Source organism: Tympanuchus pallidicinctus, unplaced genomic scaffold (assembly GCF_026119805.1).
Source record: "Tympanuchus pallidicinctus isolate F22 unplaced genomic scaffold, pur_lepc_1.0 scaffold5, whole genome shotgun sequence".
In the NCBI taxonomy this organism is placed as follows: Eukaryota; Metazoa; Chordata; class Aves; order Galliformes; family Phasianidae; genus Tympanuchus; species Tympanuchus pallidicinctus.
This window is the reverse complement of record NW_026294769.1, coordinates 55,814,620-55,838,161: the sequence shown is the minus strand read 5'-3', so window position 1 is coordinate 55,838,161 and position 23,542 is coordinate 55,814,620. Positions and strand designations below refer to the sequence as shown.

The window sequence follows — 23,542 nt, the reverse complement described above, 5'->3', positions numbered from 1 at the left end:
AATATTAAATGTGTTAAGCACAGCCCTTGAGTGTTTCAAAAAAGTTTAAGCGGCATGATACAATTTTCTGATGCTACACAAGGCTAGGGCATTGCTGGTGGCATTAGCTCTGCATGAGCCATGACGTTGTTGGCATGCAGACCTGTACTGTGTGGAAGTGCTGCAGAGATTCACCATCCCCTTGTTGCTCTCCCTTAATGGTCATTAATGAGGCACTGAGGACCAAGGGGGTTTCACAAGAGCCTTTGAAGCTGAGTGGGTGCCTTCCACTAACACTTCTAGCTGTTTCAAACAGTGGAGTTCTGCATAAAGGAAGTCTGCTTAGCCCCAGGTTTGCATTATGGTTACGCTGCTCTGCTGTCAGTGGAAAAATATTTGGAAAAACTCGCATCAGCCAGGCTAAATCTTGCTGCATGCTGACACAGCCTGTTTTTTTGGCAGCGTGTGATGTTGTAGGTGGTATAACTGTGCTGGCAGAATAGCTTCTCCTGTTGGCACATACTGTATTTCCAGTATAGGTGCAGCATCAGATGTCCTTCTGATGGCCACCATTCAGCTTTTTCTTCCTTTGTGCTTTTGAACTAGCATTTGCAGTATTTGTAATGCCTGCGGAGTCTGTCTGTAATTCTGGATCATTCCCCTTGTCTTGTTCCATCTGTGCTGAATAGGCTCTATCTTTTCAGCCCAATCTCTTTCTAACCGATTTCATCTCAGTGGGGCTGGAAGAAGAAACCTTTCCATTCTTGTCCCCAAAATAACGTGGTAAGGTTGAACTTTTTACCTCATCTATTGGTAAGCAGAGGCCTGTGTGTGTTATGGCTGGCTGTTTTGTCTTTGCTGTCCCTCGGTGCTGTTCCCATTTCTCCCTGCGTTAGGTTCGGCTGTGCGATAAGTTCCACGGTACTTCTACCGCTTCCTGACGCCAATGGTTTTTCTGGAGGCAGGGAGTGTTTCCTGTCTGGAAGCTGAAGGCAGTGTTCCTGGCAGGAGGGATTATTTTTGTTTCCCTGGCGAGGACCTTTCCCTGTCTTTGTTTTTGTCTCTTTCTCTAAGTTGTTCGTTCTGGTTTGGTCTTGGTCTGTTTTTAAGATGGCACAGTTTAACTAGAGTTGTCACTGAACTAAATCCATCCACACAGGACTTTTGTAGATAATGTTTGTGTAGTGGCTTGGTGAATCCCTAGGACAGGCAGCAGTGGCATTGGGTGCATTGCTCCAGTTTGTGCACTGATTTCACTTCTTGAGTTAACAGAAGTGGTTAGCTGTGCTGGTGCAGGGATGCTGTCTGACAGATTGCAGTGTTATGGCATCAGCCATGGCAGAATAAAGAAGTCATAGTTCCTGCCTTTGCTGTGGGCCTGCTGTTGGCATGGCTGCCATGGGTTGTTCATTCAGGTCCCCAGGTTTTTCATAGAATTGTATCATAGAATGGCTCAGGTTGGAAAGGACCTCGAGGATTATCAAGCTCCAACCCCCCTGCAGGGCCACCAACCTCTACATTTAATGGTAGAGCATCCTGTATTTCTGAGTCTCCTGCTGAATTATGTTTATCACAACGGATAGTTGCTTTTTACAGAGCCTTCAGTCAGATGGAACCATGTGCAGAAGCTGTTGCCAAGGTTGAGGCGCACTTCAGTCACAGCATCTTAAGTTGTGGTGAGCTATCCCAGTGCCTTGCAGGATCTGTGACCCAGTTCGGATCCATGCCATGGTGAGGCAGCACACCTGGCTTGGTCTCACAAAGAGAGTTCAAGACCTTTAACCTCGATTCCCTTTTGAAGTTAGTTTTAAGTATGTTATACATGTTATCTATGTATCCATTTTGCTAATAATAATGGATAAAATAGCACTGGAAGGCTGGAAATTATGCCTGAATACTTTCCAGTGCTTCTTATTTGGAGGCAAAGATTTTTCAAGACTAGATGGTATTTTTTTTTCTTTTTCTTCCCCACCCTGAAAATAGGTGTTAGGTCTGCCAGAGACAACCCGGAAGGGAGCTGGAAGATGCTGTCTGTTGATCAGCTGTTCACTAATGCCTTGCTTCAGTGCCAGACAAATTCCTGGCTGCTGCTGCCAGATTGCATATTAAATTGGAGCCAGGACCTGAGATCTGTTACCTCTTCTGTACCCTGGCTGCCATCTCTGCGGTGTGGTATGCAGGGCAGAAGCTGTCCAGGCTTCTCTGGAACTCCTGCTCTTGGTTTTAGATCCTGCTGCTGTGATATTTGTCCTGCCTTACAGCGGGGTACGCATTACTTTGTTTTTAGAGTAGGACACACTCTGAAGATTGCTTGAAAACAAAAATGTATCAGAATTTGATGTGTAGTCATTGCTGTCTGAGCGGGCATGATTACAGGCCTGAAATTATGTCTATGTATTCTGGAAGTTTGCAGAAGTCTGAGTTATTTTCATTTTGAAGCAGTTTTTCTGTAAAAATGACCTAAGCTCTCAGAAGTGTTGCAATGTTTTCCACTTGAAGTGTTGGTAATACTTGCAGAACCTAAACATTCTGTTACTGTTTCACTTCTCTCTGTACTCATTCTAGTTGTTTTGCAGTATATAATTTGGAATAAAAAACAGCTGAAGTAAATCCCAAGGCATTGATCAGTAGTAGTTTAAAGAGCAATATCCAAAATGGGGATTAATTGCTTTGGACTATATGCAGAGCTTAAAAAAAATCCAGCACTGAGTTTTTGTTCTGAGCAAAGTAAACATGCTTGGGGATTGTTTTGATGTTGCTGATCATTTCTTTTGTTTCATTTATATTTTTCTTAACACTGCATGGACGGAGTATCTGGGTCTGTTAATATCTTATGTGCATTCTCAGAAGCAGGAATTTAAAATGAATGTTAATGTTGTCCCAGGCATGGCAGACAGTCATTTGTCCATTCTTTGTCAGAAGGATTTGCTCCCACAGGCCAACTTTCTTATTGGCTTGATGGACAGAATGAGTACCAAGTTAAAATGAAAGCATTAATGCAGTTGGATTAAAACCCCTTTTTGGTGCATCGGCAGCTTGGGCAGTTTTTAATCCCTCATTGTTGCTTCCACTTTCCAGACTGCCTGCCAGCCAGATGTTTTAGAGCATGACTTCAGCATCTATATATATAAACAAATCACTCCACGGAAGTGAAAATACATCCCCAACATTGCACAAAAAGAAAAAATTGCCAGCATCTATGCAAGAAAGCATTGTGTCTGTATGAGGATTTTAATGGTTAAAACAAAATATTTCTGGTGAAGTTTTGTTTTTCTCCCCTCCTTTTTTTTTTTTTTTTTTTTTTCCTCTCTCCCCTCCAGGATTTCCAAGATTGGTTTGAGTTGGCTGAATTTGGTGTACGTTTGCTTACAGTAGCACCATAGTGCATAGGATCAGCTTCTTTTTGTCATTGCAGTAAGAGTGTGCTTGGGCTAAGACTGCTCTGCTCAGGTAGATAAGAGAAAATTGATTGTTAGTCTTCCCTGTTACAGATGTAGGCTGGGAGGTTCATAAATAGAGCCAAGTCTCACTGCTGAGCTGTTGGTTTCTGCCAGCCATTGTGCTTGGCGTATCCAGATGTAATACTGCTGGTTTGGAAAATTAGAGCATATATTATTTAAGGAATCCTGTTGCATTTGTCATCAACTGTATGTTGTGGGCCCTTAGAAGAATATCAGCAGACCTCTGCATTACCATGGCTGACCTTGCTTATAATGTGCATCTGTGCAGAGAAAATCTTTTACTCGGCATCTGAATTGTAGAGGAAAAGATGCTTCTCCTCTAAGCTGCTTGTGCCTGATTGTGGAGTGTTTTTTTGGAGTTTGAAAGGACAGTGATCAAAAAGCATCACAGAGCCCCAAAACAGCCAGGTTTTGAGGAGGCCCATAACTGCTTGTTCTTCTGTGTAAATGCTCTCTGCAAGGGTAAGGGAGTGGTCGTGTCGGCGCTGGCAGCATCACTCTGACTTCTAGAATGAGCTGAGCAGCTTGCATGACTTCCTTTCCTAAAAGCAGCTGTCACAGACACATGATATGGGATGTGTTGCGCAGTCAGTTCTAAGGAAGAAGCCTAACTACTGAAGGCTTTTCTGCTGTTCGGATTGGTTGGTCATGTGCTACGTACCAGTGTGAGTTTTAAAGCAGAACATGATGTATCAGTTAACTTTTGTCAATTCTGCAGCTGGTGCTCTGCAGAACTGTGTGTATTTTAACCCCCATCAGTCTCCTGACTTGAGTGGCTGGTCAGAAGGACTGTCCCAGGCTCTGAGCCCAAGTGGGTCTGCTGTCTGCGTGCTTCACTGTCTTACAAACAATCGCAGCTTTGTTCTGTAAGTGAAAATAACATTTCCGGATAATTGACACAAGGTTGTAAAGAAAAATGAACTGTAATCAGAGTAAACTGTGAGGTGACAATGATTACCGTGTAGCATTTAGGGTTTGAGGAGATCTCTGCTGCACAAGTGCTATTCATATTAAGAAATGTATAACTGTCGCTGTGTAAACCAAAATTCTTTCATAACATGATTTGGGATTCAAAGTAATACCCTAGACTTGATGTTGATAACAGAAACCACGATGTTTCTTTTTAATGTCTGTTGAAAGGTATTTACAAACAGAGCTCTTGTTCTGCATCAGTGATCACCCAGCTGAGGTGGAGGTTAACAGCTGAAAAGAAATGCTGTGTGTCACCTGGGAGCAGTGCTGGCCTTCCGCCTGCTTTTAGTATCTCATACATATACTTTCGCTTAATTTTAACAAAATGTTGGTTTTTTTTCCAAGCCTGTCCTAATTGTTAGAAGATTTATAAAGCCAATTGACAGTGCTATAAAGCCAATTGACTGTCTGTTACAGAAATCGTGGAACGGGCTGCCCAGGGAGGTGCCTGAGTCACCATCTCTGGAGGTATTCAAGGAGTGTTTAGATGCTGCACTGAGGGACATGGCTTAGTGAGGAAATGGTGGTGGTAGGTGGATAGTTGGACTGCATGATCTTGGAGATCTTTTCCAACCTTGATGATGGTATGATTTCCAAGTGTTAGTGCAAATCCTTTTCCTCCTGGGAGATTTCTCACTTTGCTTGTGTCAGGCTTCTCTTCTGAGAGGCTCTCCCTTCCCAGCAGTGCAGGGATAAGGGCTGCCCCCTGTTCTGCTCCTCAGTGCTGTGCTGAGAGGGATGTGGCCGCCATCCTGTTGGCGCCTCCAATTGCTGCAAACACAAAGGTGGAGTTGGGAAGTGCCTGGAACAGTGCTAAAAAGCAGAACTTACTTTACTGAAATGGTTCTGTTCGTTTAAAGTTGATGTGTCACTTTCGAGACTTGTCTTGACATCTCTAAAGATTTTGACAGACTTGTCTTTTGAACAAATGCGAATCTGGGAGTCCCATTTCTGAAAAACGGCTTCTCTGCATCCATCAGTGAATCTGCCATAGACACAGAGAAGTGAGAGCCTAATTAACTAAATAATGAAGCAATGTGCACTTTGAAAAAGGTCTACTGGTAATAGGAGCTCTGGTAACTTAAGGAGCGGTCTGGTCTCTGTGTCTGAAGCGAAACGTGTGTGTGTGTGTGGAGGGGGGCATGAATGTGGACGTATCTTCCTGCACAAGTGTCTGAAAGATCACAGTTACTTTCTGCTCAGATCAGTTTTGTAAAGTGTAAGCTTGCTATTGTGGTGCCCTCTTTCTGAAAAAGAGAAAACCACAGCAAACGAAAATTTACTTTAGTATACACTTAAAATAATCATACGCAGCTCAGTGTGAGGTGAATGAATTATTTAGGTCACTTTGACTTTGCTTTTTATATCCGGCATACTGTAATACATCACTGTGTTTGGTAAGCCTAGTTGGTTTTTTTTCTCCAGATCTGGGAACTTTCTCAAAGCTTGAGAATTTTTTTGATACAAATCTGTTAACTTTCTTAGATTGAACGATCTTATTAGTTTAATCCCAATAATGAACCTCTTTAATTTTACCTTGTATTAGAAATCAGAGTTAAAAGGCATCCCAAAAAAGCCTGCAAACTGAAATTAAATATCTTTTATAATCTTGTAAACATTGGATGGCAAATACGTCACTAATTGTTGTAGTTTTTGAGGGAAAACACTGGAATTGTTGAGAAAACAATCGGACTGTTAAGTTCTTTGGAAGCTGTACCTCAGTCTGTTTAAATTCTCCATGCTGCCAGACTTTGGCTGAACCTCTTCAAAGGCAGTAGGGTGTATTCTTTTAGAAATCACGAGACAAAAGTGCTCTTTTTTTTCTTCTCAGTCTAAAAACTGCTATGGAATGAAGTGATATGTAAAGAATACCTGTTAGAGCCATAAACTTGATTGATATTTAAAAATCATGTGCATTGGCTTTGAACTTAGTAGCTTAAGCTTTTGCATACGTTTTACTTCTGATTCTGTTTTATTTTTACAATTCTTACTCTGTGGAGTAAACAGAAATGACGGTGTGTTTTTCTGATGCTTTCTTTAGATGTTTACAGATCTCTGTACGTAAAGAACATCTTAAACTAGAAATTCCAGGACACAGAGAGATCGCAACAGGAGATGTTCATTAGAAGAGGGAGGCAGAAACAAGCATCACATCTGTAGGTACGTTGTCTGTGGGTAAACTTTGATCTCTGGGCTTTTTTGCTAAAGCTGACTGCTGGTTGGGGGAGTGCATCTCACAGAGAGCAGGAGAGCGTGGGTGTTGGGTGCTACAGATATTAAAGGAAGCTGTTATCCATTGATTTTGATCAATAAATAGCTTTCAATACACCAACACCGAGTTGATGGTTGGTTAAATTGCCGGGAGGAACAGGTGCATAAGATAAAGGGTGCAACAGGAAAAGTCGAAATCTGTAGTTTAAGCACCAGTGACATTAGGCAGTACTTAAGGATTTTAGTGATGACGTAGCTGCAGCTAGATTTATGGTGTTTTCTGTTTTCTTACATCAATGTTTAAACCTGCTGTCATGTTGCAAAGCTGCGTGTACAGCTGGCTGGGAATGCCTTCTTTGTGATTGCTGTGCCAGATTGTGTGTGAAGAGCAGGCAGCAGGCTAAGCTGCTGTCTCTGTGTTTGAAGGAGTTAGGGACAGAAGGGTAGTCTTCTGCAAATAATTAGCCTGTGGAATTAGGACTTTATTGCCCTCTTCTTGCAAATTCAGTAGGGTTAAACTTGTCTGTCTTAGAGCATTTCTCAAGAAGTTTTAACCTTAGCACCTCACCAATTTTACATTGCAGAGAGCCATACCAGAAGACATTTTTCAGTCATCTCGAAGTAGAAAACTTAATTTGTAAGATTTTCTCATTTCCTTTCCTTCTTCCCTCACTGTATGGTTAGCAATAGCGTTTACTTAAGGCAGCGTGGCCAACAAGGACTACAAAAGGGAATAAATTGGGTGTAAGTAGAAGGTGGTTTAGGAGGTCGTTTGCTGGGGAAGCCTGTTGAGGAAATGCAACTGAAGGAACAGGCAGAAAATAAGTGCTGAGTTACGTCTATAAACGAGTTATGTCAATAAGGGTCATTTGTGCTTATGGAAATCTTCAAGTTAGAAGGTGTTTCTGTGCTGCGCAAAGTTGACTTGTGGTGGTCTGTGGCATGAGAAGAACACAAAGAACTGCTGGAGTCTTGATTTGTGGTAGGGTTTTAAGCATGGCAGGAGGCCAGAAACATGTTTTTATGTAATTTGTTAAGTGTTTTGAGGAAGTGTTGAAGACAGTGGTGAACTTACATTTCTAGGAGTTGGGTGTTTCTTAATCCCTTTCCCATAATTGCTTGTATATACAGGTCAGGGAGAGTGGCACAGAATTTGGAATGAGTGCTGCTGCTCAGAGTCAGGTTACTGATAGCTGTCATCCTAACTGAGCATCTCAGCTCCTTTGAAGTCTTTTGATTTCACAGCTCGACTTTTCACACAGTGTATCTATTCCGTATGGGCTCGTTGTTACTGGAATAATGCAGGCATTGTGTTCTCATGCTGTACAGAATGATATACTTTTCTTTCTTCTGTCAGCAAAAATATCCAGATGCTGTGTTGGGTTGGATAGCATGAGAGCTGTCTAGGGCTCCATATTACTCCAGCAAGGCTTTTGTGCTTCTGTTCAGCTCTGACTGTAATTAGCATTGTAAGATTTGTCTTCATTTTTCTCTGTAATAGATCATTTGCAGTGTCTTTTCAGCAGTCATCTTCAAATGCTACTAAAAATGACAATCCAGAATTACTGCATAGGGAAAAATATGGATTTTTCAACTAACCTTGTGCACTTGAATCTAGAGAGAGTAATTGATGCTTGTCTCAAAGTATCTGGCAGCTTCTCTGTTCAGTATTCCTGACAGAATTTCAGCCTTCTTTAGAAGAGCATGAGAGACTGCTTATTGGATCTCTCTATGCAAAGAGAACTGTAGTGGCTTCTTTAGAGCATATCACAGAATCTCAGAATCATAGGGGTTGGAAGGGACCTCCAGAAATCATCGAGTCCAGCCAAGCATGGGAGAAGAGCATGGGAGAATCTGTTTATTTAAAAAATAAAAATGAACATCTGTTTAACCACTAGAACTGCTATTTCTTGATTTTTGTACATCTTTTGGAACTGGCAGAGATGGCTATAATGTGCATTCTTTCCTCCCTAGAGAAAAGGAAGGAGGAATGGTCATAGTTATAGACTTGGTTGGGTTACTCTGTTTTTTTCCTACTTTGGTTAAGGAAAAAAAAGCAAACACCACCACCTTGCTTGAAATAAATGCTTTGATTTCTGTTACTGTCCTTCATGGATTCTCCTGGCTTGATGAGGATGGTATTTTCCACTGTCCTGGTAGTACCAGCACGGTACTAAGTAGTTATGACATAGTTGTAATCATGCTTTTAAGTGTATTTGTGCTCTTCTAGACAAACAAATGGAATTTATCAAAGACATTAGGCTATGATTTGTGCATCTTAAATGTATTTCAAACACTACCTACCAGCTGCAAACAGTATCTATGATATAATGTCAATATTCTATACAAAAGATTATTCCTTTTTATCCTTTTGGGCAGTTTTGGACATTGTCTGTGAGGAGTCCCTCGTGAGACAGTCCTGAAGTGCAGAGGGGTCCAGGAAAGCTGGAGGTTCCTCAAGAAGGAAGCCTTAAAGGCAACAGGAGGCCTGTCAAAAGTTGAATCTCCATCCTTTATTGGATGTAGTGGGAATGCTGAGTTCAATTTGATAACACGTGTGGGACAATGTAGCCAGCGTGGGTTTGTGAAAAGCATGTCCCACTTGACCAACCTCATCTGCTTCTGTGAGAAGGCAGCTCACTTAGTGGATGGGGGAAAGGCTGTAGATGTAGTCTACCTACACGTCAGTAAGGCCTTTCATAGAATCATAGAATCACAAGGTTGGAAATGACCTACAAGATCATCTAGTCCAACCATCTCCTCATCACCACTGCCACCACTATCACTAAACCATATCACTAAACCAAATCCTATTTGAATCTGTCTCTCTCAGCATACTCCTGCAGAAGCTGGCAGGTTGTGGCTTAGACAGATGTACAATTCTGTGGATATAAAAGTGGCTGGAGGGCTGGGCCTGGAGAGTGGGGGTAGAGTGAAATCCAGCTGGTGACTCTAGTCACTAGTGTTTGTCCCTTGGGGTCAGTATTGGGGCTGGTCCTATTTAATATATTTATTGATGATTTGGATGAGGGAGTTGAGTGCACTCTCACCAAGCTTGTAGATGATACCAAGTGGGGAGAAAGCACTGATCTAAGGGAAGAAAGGCCCTACAGAGGTATCTGGGCAGGCTGGATCACTGGGCCAAGGCCAATTGCCTCAGTTCAACAAGACCAAGTGTAGGGTTCTGCACTTTGGTCACAACAACATAGCTACAGGCTGGGACAGATTGGCTGGAAAGCTGCATAGAGGAAAAGGATCTGGGGGTGTGAGTTGACAGCTGTCTGAACACGAGCAAGCAGTGTACCTGGGTGGCCAAGAAGGCCAATGGCATCCTGGCTTGTACCAGAAATAGCACAGCCAGCAGGACCTCTCAGTACGGGAAGGACACTGGGATCTTGGAGGGTGTCCAGAGAAGGGCAATGAAGCTGTGAAGGGTCTGGAGCACAAGTCTTAGGGGTAGCGGCTGAGGGAACTGGGATTGCTCAGTCTGGAGAAGAGGAGGCCCATTCTGTGGCAGGGAGACTCCCAGGAAGGCTGTGGGGTCTCCTCCTTGGGGATGTTCAGGAGCTGCCTGGCCATGGGCCTGGACCCCCTGCTCTGGGTGTCCCTGCTGGAACAGAGGTGGGCCAGAGGGGCACAGAGGGCCCTGCCAGCCTCAGCTGTCCTGGGGTTCTGGGGTTACTTTTGGCTAGATTTTAGGCTGATGATGTTCTCTGAGGAGGGGAAGGTTTGTTCTGTTCCTGAAATTGGCTTTATTTTAGATGTACCCTGGCAATAAAAATACGAATTTTTGGGAGTGTTCCACAGAGATTTTCCTGAACTCAGTGGCTTTTTAATTTTTCCTTTTTAAGTTTAAAAAAAAAAAAAAAAAAAAAAAAAAAAAAAAAGGCTGAGTGACCTGAAATAAAAAGACTTGCTTTTAACAAACCCGGGAAGTGTATGTGCTGTAGTGCTTTTCTTTCAAATTCTGATACCTGTGGTGGGTAGCACCCTGTACAGTTCAGCTGCCCATAGAGGTGGCATGAGTGTGACCATCCTGACTGACCATGGTCTAAAGAGATCTGGCTATGCATGGCTGCAATGACTGGGGGCTGCCTGGGAGCCTTTTCTGTGCCTTCTTGAGTGGGGGGAGGGGGATTGCTGCTTCCAGTGTCTTGGCTCAGTCATCCTGGAGTTAGGGCTCAGGTGTGCAGCACACAGCATCCAGTGTCTGATTCTGTCATACTGAAGTGAAATCATGGAAACCCACAGCACTCCTTCCAGGGGCATAAGCTGGGAAGTGCCGAGGAGAAAAGTGGTGCCAGCCATCCAGATGCACACTGCTGATGTCCAGTGAGAAACAGCTTCTTTCTGTTACAATGCTAAGAACTCCTCTTGTACAGTGAAGCTACCAAGAAGTGGCAATACTTGTGTATTGCTCTGAGTTGGTGGTTTTGGTTGGAACTGATCTGCTACTTGTTGTAGAAATCTCCTCTGTCAGGAAAATTGGAGAACATCTTTCTGCCTCTCTCCTTGGAGCTGTTCCATCAGCAGAAGTTCCTTGCCCTTGCCTTGTACAGGGAGATTAACTGAACCTTAGTATGTGCTGGGAGTTCGTTTTTTTTCTTAAGTTCTGGGTTTTACTTTAAATATCATGAAAAATTCAAATGTCGTCACCTTAACTCTAGTCTTTGCTTGAATTGCAGTATGGAAATTGAATGGCAAAGCAGCGTTTGCTGTCACACTGCAGCTCTGTTTCCTGAAATATTCAGGTGCTTTACATCTAAATATGCATCTGTGTGCTTCTCTGCAAACCCTTAGGATTTGAGAATATCATCAGTTGTTTAGCCACAGTGACTTGTTTTCTGCTGATCGCCTAAGTGAATTCAAATCACACAGAAGTTCTTAGTTTATTTTATTTAACCTTATATGTGATCTGATCACACATAAAGTAGAGAAAATAAAGTTTCCAATGCTTATCGGCTTGTTAGCATGCTTTATGTAAGAACTGGTTATGCATTTACTTAATTGTCACCTGGGATTATGGTGATTTCTATACACATGCATGCACATCCCTAGAGAGCAGGGGAGTAAAGTTGCCTTCTCAGCACCACTTAAGAATAAAGATGTTCCTTGCCCCCAGGGAATTTTCAGACTCCTTAAGATGAGAAGGATGTAATGGGTAGAAAAAGCAGACAGAAAGAAAGACTGGATGAGAAGATTGTAGTAATATGAATAACTAGAGCCTCACAATCTTTCAGAACCAAAAGTGATGAATGTTCTTCTAATCTCTCTCTTCTTTTTTCTCTTCTAATGTAGGGGATTCCTTTGAAGAATTTGCTACAAACAAAGATCCGTGTGAATTTTCTGCATGACCACTTCCATACTGGATTACATAATATTAGGACTCCTGACTCTGTTTTGATCCTTAAAAATGGTTAGGTTTGCATATGAGAGTTAACCCACTTCTGATGAGTGATCTAGACATGAGTTTAAATCGGCAAATGGGCTCTGATCGGGACCTCCAGTCTTCGGCTTCCTCTGTGAGTTTGCCTTCAGTCAAAAAGGCACCAAAGAAAAGAAGAATTTCCTTGGGCTCTCTTTTTCGGAGAAAAAAAGACACAAAACGCAAGTCTAGGGATCTGAATGGAGGTGTTGATGGAATTGCAAGCATTGAAAGCATTCATTCAGAAATGTGTACAGACAAGAACTCTATTTTCTCCACATGTACCTCTTCTGACAATGGAACAACCTCTAGCAGCAAGCCAAGCGGAGACTTCATGGAATGCCCCTTGTGCCTTTTGCGGCACTCCAAGGACAGGTTCCCGGAGATAATGACTTGTCACCATAGATCTTGTGTGGATTGCTTGCGTCAGTATCTCCGGATAGAGATTTCTGAGAGCAGAGTTAACATCAGCTGTCCGGAGTGCTCCGAGCGGTTCAATCCTCACGATATCCGTTTGATATTGAATGATGACATCTTGATGGAAAAATACGAAGAGTTTATGCTTAGGCGATGGCTAGTTGCGGATCCTGATTGTAGGTGGTGCCCAGCTCCAGACTGCGGGTATGTTTTCCTCAGTGCCTGCAAAAAAGTGAGAGCATAAATGGATAACATGCATGGCATTACACTTTTTGAAAAGTGAATTGCTTTCTTTAGTATTTTGTTGTGTTGTATGAGTGGGTGGCAAGCAGACTTTTCATTTTAAAAAAGACAACAGATAAACCCACTACACACCCCCCTCCAGCCCTCAGTTTTATCTCATGTAGAGTTCCTTTGTTCTGCACAGAGAATTTCAATGATGTAATGAAATGCATTGGTAGGTGGATGCTGTGTGTCACTACAGGGAAAAACTTCAGGTGTGCTGTTAAGGTAAGGGCACAAAGCTCAGACTAAAAAATGTTGACAACCAGGTGGCTGTAGTTTTGAATTAGTCCATTTGTTTGGATTTTTCTTGGAAGAGAAAACAGGGTATTTCTGGTTTTGTTTTTTTTTTTTTTTTTTTAACAATGAAATATGATTGAAGATCTTCTTATAAAAAGCCAGCTCCAGCTTCAGTTAGCTTCTGTCTCGTGGCTGCTTGATGCACCACTTGTTGCCTGTCAGCGGGATTGTGATGTGTGATAATCATCAGTTTGTTCCTGCTTATTATCTGAAGAGCATAATGGTTAACATTGCTTTAAAACTCCAACAGTTCTGAAACCATTCTGAATTCTGACGTGAGTGGGCTCAGTACTGCCATGCAGCTCATCGTGCTTCTCTGCTGCTGGTGGCTCATAATCCCATTCTTCAGCAAGTTGCTGTTTTAGAGAGATTCTTTTGCATTACTGTAACTTCTAAAGGTTGTAGCCATGACTGCAGTTTGGATGTGCAGCATATGCTGAAACAAATCAGAACGTGGTATTTCTGTTTTAAAGCCTCACAAATGAGTGATAAGAAAATAGAAAGGGAGTAGTGCTGAGGGAGAACAAATTAAACAAGATTGACTATTAAATGGGTTAAATATTCTGATGGTAATGGTTAGAGTGCTTTAGAAGGCTTTAAAATGTAACCATATGGTAAGAAACATTTAAGATAGTATGAAAGCAGAATTTTATGAAGTGAAATATAATTTGCTAATTTGGATCAGATGTGATTTGCGACTGGAAAGGTGTTAGCTTCACAGGTCCAATGGACCAGAATGGGTGGCACTGCTGTGGGTTCGTCTGAGCACAGGAGAAGAATGACTTAAGAGACAGATTGAGTGCATGACTTTGTAACAGAGTTGTGTGGACCAGTGCAGCTTACTCCTAATATTTTGATATTGCCAAAGAAAACAAACAGTGGATGGCCTTTTTTGAAGGATGCTTTGCTTGGGATTTGCTAAGTTTTGGTATTCTGAGCAAACTTGTCTTACTCAAGCATGTAAGAACTTGGCTACATTGTCTGTTAAACCATGTTTCAGTGATTCCGGTCACGTTAGAAAGTGCTGAGAAAGGAAGATGCAGAGGAGTTTAATGGAGACTTGACTTTGCTTGTTTTTTTGCATCTCAGTTTTCTGGTCTAAAGAAAATCCAAAGTTTATTTAAAGAGTTGGGGACAGTGAAGATAATTCTTACAGATATATCTTCGGATACTTCTCAACAGGAATGACCTTTATCATTGTTGTCCCAAAGAAACAGGAGATTGTGTGCTTGTGTTTTGCCTTGCTCCCAATCCTCCTGGTTGCTTTTAGGACCCTTGAATACTTTGAAATAGTTTGATGAAGAATCACAGATTCATAGAATGGCCTGGGTTGAAAAGAACCACAAAGATCATTTGGTTTCAACCCCCTGCTATGTGCAGGGCCGCCAACCACCAGCCCAGGCTGCCCAGAGCCACATCCAGCCTGGCCTTGAATGCCTCCAGGGATGGGGCATCCACAACCTCCTTGGGCAACCTGTTCCAGTGTGTCGCCACCCTCTGGGTGGAAAACTTCCTCCTAATATCTAACCTAAACCTCCCCTGTCTCAGATTAAAACCATTCCCCCTTGTCCTATCAAGAAAATTCTGATAAAGTGGAGAATAAGGCAGGAGGTTGTAAAGAAAAGAATGTGGGGAAAGCAGAGTGAGCTCCATTTTTCTCATCACATATAATCAGGATTGAAAGAAAAAAGCTTTCAGCATAATTCAATTACTAAGTTCTGTGGGGAAAAAGAAGCACCACCACAACAATCGAGTAGAAGAAGGACGACCAATAATGCCTTCAGTGAGAGAAAAGCTGTGTGTGGATCCTGCAGATCTTGCTTTCAGTTTGGCCTCTGGTCCAGCTGGCGGCCAGTGCTGCTGGGAGCAGCATGCAGGAGGAGGTGGGAATTGAGAAGCAGTGGGAGAGTAATACTGGGGATTTTTAGGGTGCAGCGGTTAGGAAGAGGGTAGAGAAAGGAATTGTGCAGAGGGGAGGTTTAGAGAAGCAAACATGATTCAGCTTTTATGCTAATGCTGTGTGAGGGTCCCGTGCCGCTTAGGGTATGCACAGACTTCAGCAGACGTTTGCCCTGGTAGTTGCGGTACAGCAGTAGTCATACTTCTCCAATTGCTTTAGCAACTGCCACCAGTTTGCACGATATCCAGTTAAAATGGAGGGCTTTCTTCTTCTCTCTCTGTTAGTGCTGTGTGTTTCTGGGAGACTGCAGCATGTTTGTGATGGTAGCTGACCTGATCTTAGCTTGAATCAATGTTTTCATGAAGGAGGTGGATTGAATGTATTTATTGAATTTGCAATTAATCCCAAAGTAGGAGAGGGAGGTGTAAGAAGTTCAGAGGGAAGCAGTGTTTCCTGAAGTTGTACATCTTGGTAATAATTTTCTGTTCAAATAGGTAAGAGAATGAACTGAGTAGATGATACATGGGAGCACTTATCTGCTTATTCTGCTTATCATCGATGAAGCATATGGTGTAATTGTTTCAGGGTTTAGAATCATATGATTGTTTGAGTTGAAAGGGACCCTGAAAGGTCATCTGGTCCAACTCCCCTGCAGTGAACAGAGATGACCACAGCTAGATCACGTGCTCAGAGCCCTTTTCAACCTGACTTCCACAGACAGAACATCCACCACCTCTCTGGGCAACCTGTGCCAGTGCCTCACCACTGTATTGTAAAAAAACTTTTTCTTTATATCCAGCCTAAATCTCCCCTCTTGTTGTTTGAAACCATTTCTCCTCGTCCTATCGAAACAGACCCTGTTAAAGAGTCTGTCCCCTTCTTTCTTACAGCCCCCCTTTAGATACTGAAACGTCATGTGAAAAATGGTCTCTATCAGAAGAACTACTGTTTTTATTAAAACTACAACTGTTGAGTGCAAATTGAGGAAGAGGCTGTGGGGTGGGAAAGGAGGGAAGTGGGGTGAGTGTCATAGGGTCAGTGTGTGGGCCAGCTGCAGCTGCCTGCAGTGCCTTGATAGGGATGTGGGCCAGTAGCTGATCTTTCCATGGGAAGGACAACGGATGAGGAAACCTTTTGGGCTTTCTTCCAAATCTTCTACAGATTTCTGGGGATTCTGTTTCAGCATATGAGTTGTCAGATGCCTTTTTAACAAGCCTGCAGTGAATGTGTATTCCAGATGTGTTGTGTCCTTTATTCTGCCTGAATTACTTAGTGATTTTGTTCAGAGATTACATTGCTGACGTTACTAGAAGAGAGCAGCAATCCTGAGATTCTATCTTTCTCAAGCAAGAAGTGGATTGGGCAGAATACAGATTCTTCATTCCTTCACCATACACCATTTCTGCAATTGCTTGTTCTTCTCCCATTATTTTTACTCGTTGTTACCCAGAGTTTGGCTCTTGAAATGAATGCGGCTGAAGCCTGGACTCTTGCACAGTGTGACCTAAGGTTTGCTGTGGTCTGAAAAGTTCCTTTCTGAAGGTCTGCTGGTGCATCAGCTCCAGAAGGGATGTGCCATCAGGGATGTGCCCTGTCCTTGTCAGCAGTGGGATGCAGATGTGCTAATGCTGCACCCAGCAGCCTGAAGCGCAGGCCCAGCGCACATCTTTGTTGTATCCCTTTATGTTGAAGAAATATTTGGATCAGAGTTGTTCTGTGTGCATACAAAGCAATTATTTCCTCAAGTTGCTGTAACTGGGGAAAATTGAGCTGATTAACTTGGCAACAATATGAATGAGTCTGACAATTATTGAACACATTTTTACTTGGAAAGCAGGAGATGTTTGCGAACATGCAAGCATGTGTAATTTTTGTAGCTACAGCATCTGTAACTTAGGGGTTGAAAATGCTTGTTCTACAACCTGCTTTTTTAATTCATGAATGAAACCGATAGGACTTTGTGAAGCTTCAGACCTATCAGCTCCAAAATTGAAATAGCTACATTTGCAGATAATAATTTGTGCAGAAATAGTTTTTTAGTAACATTAGTGAACGTTTCACATGAATTTTATGCAACTGCTGTACATGGGAAAGGATCTGTTAATAATGTACAATGTAATTTTTTACAGTAAAGCAACTTTCCTATGAACAGCCGTAAACTTAAGCCGTGCTGTGCTTGCAGATCTGCTAAAGTCTGTTCAGAGGGGCTGTTAGTATGAGCTAAGCTGTGCTTCTGAGTGTTCTCAGCAGGGGATATAGCATTTCTATTTAAAATAAAGCTCTTGAATCAAAGCATTGAAAACGTCACACTGGAGGAATTAAGAGGTGTGTGCATATGTATGTCTCTCTGTGTATTTATATATTTGTTTAGGACCAGACCTAGTGTGAATTGTAATACGTGTCTGTATCTTCATCATATGAAGTTCAACATTTAAACCTGTGGCAGGAATTATTTTCAGCTGTGATTTGTGGCAGCAGCATCGTTGGTTGTATTTGATTACAAAATAATACAACAGTTTTGTAAGTCTCTTTGGGAGCTTTTTGGTTTTTAGTGTTGTCAGAGTAAAGCTGGTAACGATGTCCCAAACTCCCATCTATTTATGTATTTCTGGTTAGAAATTAACTTTTAAAACAATGGAGAAACTTTTGTTTTATAAAATACTTACTCTGTTGTTTTGATATTTTGAAAGTTTGAAGAGCCTTCAAGCTAGGAACAACCAGCAAAATAGAAACTGTTGCAGACCAGCAGGTCAGCTGCCTTGGGAGTAACAGCTGATGCTCCTGTGGTAGGGATCATCCAGTGTCACAGACACAATCCCACTTAGACATGCCCAGAGTGCCTGGGACATTTCTGAACCTGTAACTTTCTCATAGTTGCTTGAACACCTTTTTTGGTTTTGTTCTCCCATTTTCCTAAATCATCGCTGCTTTCTGAGCTTCAACTTCTCAGTACTGCAGTCAGCACTTCCAGTACATTCAGTACCACCTGAAGCCATTAAAAGGTTGGAGAGAACAAAGTGTTGCGTTGATCAGAGTGTTTTTGTGCAGTCATAATCTTCTGTAGTAGCAGTATGCATGTGAAAGATTGAGGTGGTAAGGAACCTGTGCTGGCAGCTCCTGGTGTCCACAGCCTTCCTTGTTGCTTCAGCTATTCTGACAGCTCTTTTTAGCTTTGGTCTGTAGATGAAAAACACTTCTGTTAACAAAACTGTTTTGCCCCTCTTGATCATTCAAGATATGCTGTGATTGCGTTTGGATGTGCCAGCTGTCCCAAACTTACATGTGGACGAGAAGGCTGTGGAACTGAGTTCTGCTATCACTGTAAGCAGATTTGGCATCCGAACCAGACCTGTGATGCTGCTCGCCAGGAGAGAGCTCAAAGTCTGCGCCTGAGAACAATCCGTTCCTCGTCTATCAGTTACAGCCAGGAGTCTGGAGCAGCAGGTACGTATGATTAGGATACTGAGCTGTCAAATACCTTCCTGGTAATTGCACAGTTAACTTTGAAACGGTGTAATAGTAGCTTGGAAGATGATAACTTCTTCGTGTTTCAGAAACAGAAAACATACGTTTTTAGGTTTGAATTCAAATTTTTGAAGTTAATACTTGAAGTACCCTCTGGCCAGGGCACCTGACTACTTTTAGAATTGAAGAATGCTGACATCCTTCTTACTTTGTAGCTGAAGAATTCTGAGAAACTTAATACAAAGCAAGTGTGTGTTTTCACAAGGCTGCTAGTAGTAAAACTGTAAAACAAAATTAAGCCCCCCAAACACCTGTTTTCAAAAGAGTCTATTTGTCAGATGCCAGCTTTGTTTGAGACATTTTTTGAGCAGGCTAGCCCCTGTTCACTAGGAGTTACCTAATTTCTCTTTTTCAGTAACATGTTACTCTCTTTGACTGTCAGAAACCAAACAATTCCAGCTTCTGAAAAGCTATACTTAACCAAAAAAAAAATTAATAAAAAAAAAAAAAATAGATAAGAATGGTCTTCAGATTTCACCCAGCTCTGATCTGCCTGGGAGCTTTGGGAGCTTTTGCATCTGGCCGAAACACAGTACATGTTTTGGGAAAGAGTCTATTGCAGTTTGAATGTGGTTAGGACTGTCATTCCCTAATCCAGCCCTAGCCTTGGGAGCCTTTAGTTTCTTGTTTGTTCTGGCTCGTATTAACAAACTCACTGTCTTGCCTTACAAGTTGGCATTTTGCTCTAGTTTTCCGGTGGATTTTAAAATTTAGATAAATTAGCATGCCAACTCCTTTTTGTTATCCTTCCAGTCCCTACTAGCATGATCACCAGTAGCTCTACCTCATCCGTGCTCAATGTAGTTACTGCCCTGTAAGTTGTGTGTCTCTTCCGATCTGGGATCAGCTGGTGCATTGTTTCAGCTGTTCACTGCCTGACTGCGCTGCAGTCAGTACGTGTAGATGGTTCCTCACCTCTTTGGTTATTCCTCACATCAGGCACAAGGTATATCCCTCTTTTCCCTTTGTGCAGCTATTAGCACAGAGGTAGGAGACTGGGACTTTTGCACTAAGGACCTGCAAGTTACTTCGTCTGCTGTGCATAAATAGCTTGTCTCAAAGTGCATATGCTGACCAGTGATGGGCAGGAGCAAAGATCAACACTGTGACTGTGTCACTGTACAAGTATTTCACTGTTGTTCAGTGACCTCTTATTTGCTGATGGTAGAGCTAGCTGCTTAACCACAGTTTTTAAATATTTGATGTACGAACAAGGAAAACCTCTGGAATTTTCTTCTTTCCTACAATAGTTTTTTCTAGGGAATAAGTATTGCTGTGAAGAGAAATCAAGAAGAGGACAGTGTACCAAAGAAATGCAATTAATGCAGAACAGGAGGTGGATTTATGATAAGGCAACATAATGCAGTGGAGACAGAATTCAGATAAAAGATTCATAACAGCATGAAATGTAAAAGAGGATTATATTTAGAAAGATATGTTGTCAGTCCTGTTTTAACATACATGTTTAATGTCTGGCTCTAATATATTGCATTAAGCCTAGAAGATCCTCAAACAGTATGTGCATTAACTATTGAATCACTTGAATGTGAACCAGTGTATTTTATTCCTGATCAGTGCTATTTGGTCCAAGGCTTACAAATACAAATGGATGTCAGAGAAGTCATTGCCAAATCATGGTTTGTAATGCAAGCCGTACAGAAAACTTCCTCAATTTTTGTAGATGGTGGTTCAGTCAGCTTTCCCAGTATCTGTCTGTAATTGATTAAATTGATCTGCCCAAGTAACTGATAAGATCTTAATATTCATTTTTAAACAGCTGATGACATAAAGCCATGCCCACGCTGTGCTGCTTATATAATAAAAATGAATGATGGAAGCTGCAATCATATGACCTGTGCTGTCTGTGGCTGTGAATTCTGTTGGCTCTGTATGAAAGAGATCTCAGACTTACACTATTTAAGGTACGCTGAAGAAAAAAAGATCCGTATGGTTGGTAACTTATTGTTTCAAGTTATATAAAAGTACATTGCTGTGTGCTGTAAGTCTGGCTTTCTTCCTGTTGTAGTAGAGCATCAAAGTTGAAGTGTCTATATCTGAGAATTAAGTTAGTTTTCAGTGCAAGTCTTTAAAAGTCAGGGCACTGTTGTTCTGATAAAATATTTTTCTAAGTTGCGTGTGTACAGCGTGTATGTTGTAGAACAACTGGTGTGTTATAGATGAGCATGGACACTATTCTTCCTGATGTCTTGATACTGCTGTAACTGTGTTCATATAAAGCTGCACAGCAACTCTGATTATGTTACATTACCTCTGAACCACAGGCTGGGTGTGGTAACATGCAGTGTGCTTTCCTTTGCATTTCAAAATCTGCTATAAAGCCTCTCAAAAGTCTGAAGTGATAACTGATGTTCTGAGGTTCCAGTGACAGATACCAGAACAATAGTTCTGTAACTAGCTAGCAGCTAAGTACTGCATAGTTATGTCCATTTGCTTACGATTTCTGTACAGTTTTCCTATTTCTGTCTTAGCCCATCAGGCTGCACGTTTTGGGGGAAGAAACCATGGAGTCGTAAGAAGAAAATACTGTGGCAACTAGGGACACTTGTTGGAGCTCCTGTTGGAATTGCATTGATAGCTGGCATTGCTATTCCTGCTATGATTATTGGAATTCCTGTGTATGTGGGACGGAAGGTAAAATACTGTGTTCAGTTGGTCGTCTTCACCAGGAGAGGGGGGCTGGGGAAAAGATTACTTGAGACTGATTTCAGTTGTGCTTTTATGTAGTCAGTCACAAAACAGGTAGAACAACACACTGAAAAAGGATTTCTATACTTTGCCATTTTATGTCGTTATTTTAATCTCTAGTTTCCATTGTGTCCATTAGAACTGAACAATCTTTAGAAAGAGGGAAGGAAAAAAGAATCCCTTTTTTTTTTTATAAAGCAACGGAGCTGAGCTTTAATGCTGCTGAGTTAAATGAAAGAGTGATTCTCTTTGTGTAACTGTAACTTGTCTTTTTCTCAACACCGTGCTATTTTGATGTCATGTACAACAAAACCCATACCCATTTTCACAGTAGTCATGCTTTGCTCTCCTCCTGAGGTAAGTCATGCACCCATTGTAATGCATCCAATTCTTTCGGCCCAGTTTCTCAAGACTAGTTTGAGTTCTGGCATTTTTGTAACGCTGAAAAGGTTGATGGTTTCTTCCATTCGTCTTCTAAGTTAATGAAAATATTGAATACATCTCTTGAAAGGGGTGGCAGGGGGAGAAGTTACAGTTTGGAGAGTAATAGGTAAATCTGATGGTTTTCTGTCAGCTTAGAAGATAATAGCTGTCTTCTTTAAACTGTTTTTCCGTCTTGGCCATTACAACCAGGTTGAGCTGGTAAGAAAACTTTCAAGTCTGTGTGACATCTGCTTCTCCCTATCATCTTGGCCAGTTATCCTTGCACCAAAGAAATTAAAAAAGATGTGATCTCCACTTGAAAAATCTATGCTCTCTTTATTTCCTGCTTTTACATTGGTGTCTCTTAAGCTGCTGGTTTTCGGGAAATTGAAGTTTCATTCACTGGCCTTTAATTCCACAGATCCTTGTTTTGTACCTTTTTTAAAAAAAGGTTATCATTGCAGTTTAACTTTTTCCAGTTTTCTTTTTTCCCCTCAGAGATACTGTATGAATCATGTTTTTCAGAAATCTATTCTTAGTGGCTCTGAAGTTGGGCCTCCTTTTTCAGATCAGCTCTTGCCACTGTGCTCTAACCTGCTGTTTTCCTACAGATCTCACTCCTTTGTCATCGGTCACCTGGCTCACAGTAAATCTTTGGTGACATCTGAAGGAAAAAAGAATGGAACAGGCCTCTAGTTTAATCTGCTGGCTGTCTTTACTTTCTGTTAAATAGCAAATTGATTTTTGTCTTCCTCTTGCTGGCATTGTTCTTGTAGAATAACTTCCTGTTAGCTTTGTCCTTTCCTTTTTTGTCTCCTCTATTTTAACCTTTCAGATTTTTGTCTTGACACCTTCATGCTGTTCCTTTGTACCCATTGAAAGTAATCTGACCTACTTTCCATTTTTTAACACTACTACTTCAGTAGAGGAAGCTATTTGTTCTTCTGCAACATTTTCTTCTGCACTGGGAGAGTTTGTGCTTGTCTTGCTATAGCTTCTGCAAGGAAGCACTCATTCTCACTCATTTTTATAGATATGCATCTGGTAACCTACCACTTTTCTGCTGGTATTGAAATCTCTCTTATTTTGGCCTAATGTTTTTTATTTGGGCATTCTTTGCTCAGAATTCTGAAGTCTCTTTCCAATGTTCACAGAATCAGAGAATGGCTTGGATTAGAAGGGACCTTAGGTATCATCAAGTCCCAGCCCCTCTGACATAGGCAGGGTTGCCAGCTACTAGAACAAGTACTAGATCAGATTGCCCAGTGACCCATCCAGCTTGGCCTTAAACACCTCCAGGGACGAGGCATCCACAGCCTCTCTGGGCAGCCCGTGCCAGCACCTCATCACTCTCTCAGTACGAAACTTTCCCTTGATATCTAATCTAAATCTCTTCTCCATTAGTTTAAAACCAACTCCCTGTTGTCCTGTCTCTATCAATCTGCGTAAAAAGTTGGCTTCCCTCCTGTTTATAAACTCTCTTTAAATATTGGAAGTCCACACTGAGGTCTCTCTGTACTCTTTTCCAGGCTGAACAAGTCCAGTTTCTTCAGCCTCTCTTTATAGGAGTTGTGCTCCAATCCTTGGAACATCTTTGTGGCCTTCTTCTGGACCCTCTCCAAAAGCTCCATGTGTTTCCTATGTTGGAGGCTCCAGACTTGCCTCATGAGGGCAAAATGGAGATGGACCATCACCTCCCTTGCCTTGCTGGCGACTTCTGTTCTTGCTCGCCTTCCTGGCTGCCAGCTGACCAGTGCACACTGCTGGCTCATGTGAAGTTTTCCATCAACCAGAACCCCTAAGTCCCCAGCAGGGCTACTCTCAAGGAATTCTCCCAGTCTGTATACGTATCTGGGATTACCCAAGTTCAGAACCTTGCATTTTGCTTTGTTGATCCTCATTAGGTTCATTTGGGCCCAGCTTTTGAGTTTATCAAGGTGC

At 41.9% G+C, this 23,542-nt stretch overlaps 1 protein-coding gene across 4 annotated transcripts in view; it reads left to right on the top strand.

Annotated features, from left to right (window-relative positions):
* RNF19A (ring finger protein 19A, RBR E3 ubiquitin protein ligase) overlaps positions 1-23,542 on the top strand; it is a 57,795-nt gene that overhangs the window by 25,768 nt on the left and 8,485 nt on the right. For 3 of the 4 annotated variants that reach the window (XM_052703814.1, XM_052703816.1, XM_052703815.1), the window contains exons 2-6: positions 6,454-6,572; positions 11,922-12,669; positions 18,183-18,391; positions 20,250-20,394; positions 20,962-21,124. In XM_052703814.1, coding sequence (XP_052559774.1) covers positions 12,053-12,669; positions 18,183-18,391; positions 20,250-20,394; positions 20,962-21,124 — 1,134 coding nt within the window. In that variant the 5' untranslated portion in view covers positions 6,454-6,572; positions 11,922-12,052. The remainder of the gene's footprint in view (positions 1-6,453; positions 6,573-11,921; positions 12,670-18,182; positions 18,392-20,249; positions 20,395-20,961; positions 21,125-23,542) is intronic. The other variant, XM_052703817.1, reaches the window with a different exon arrangement.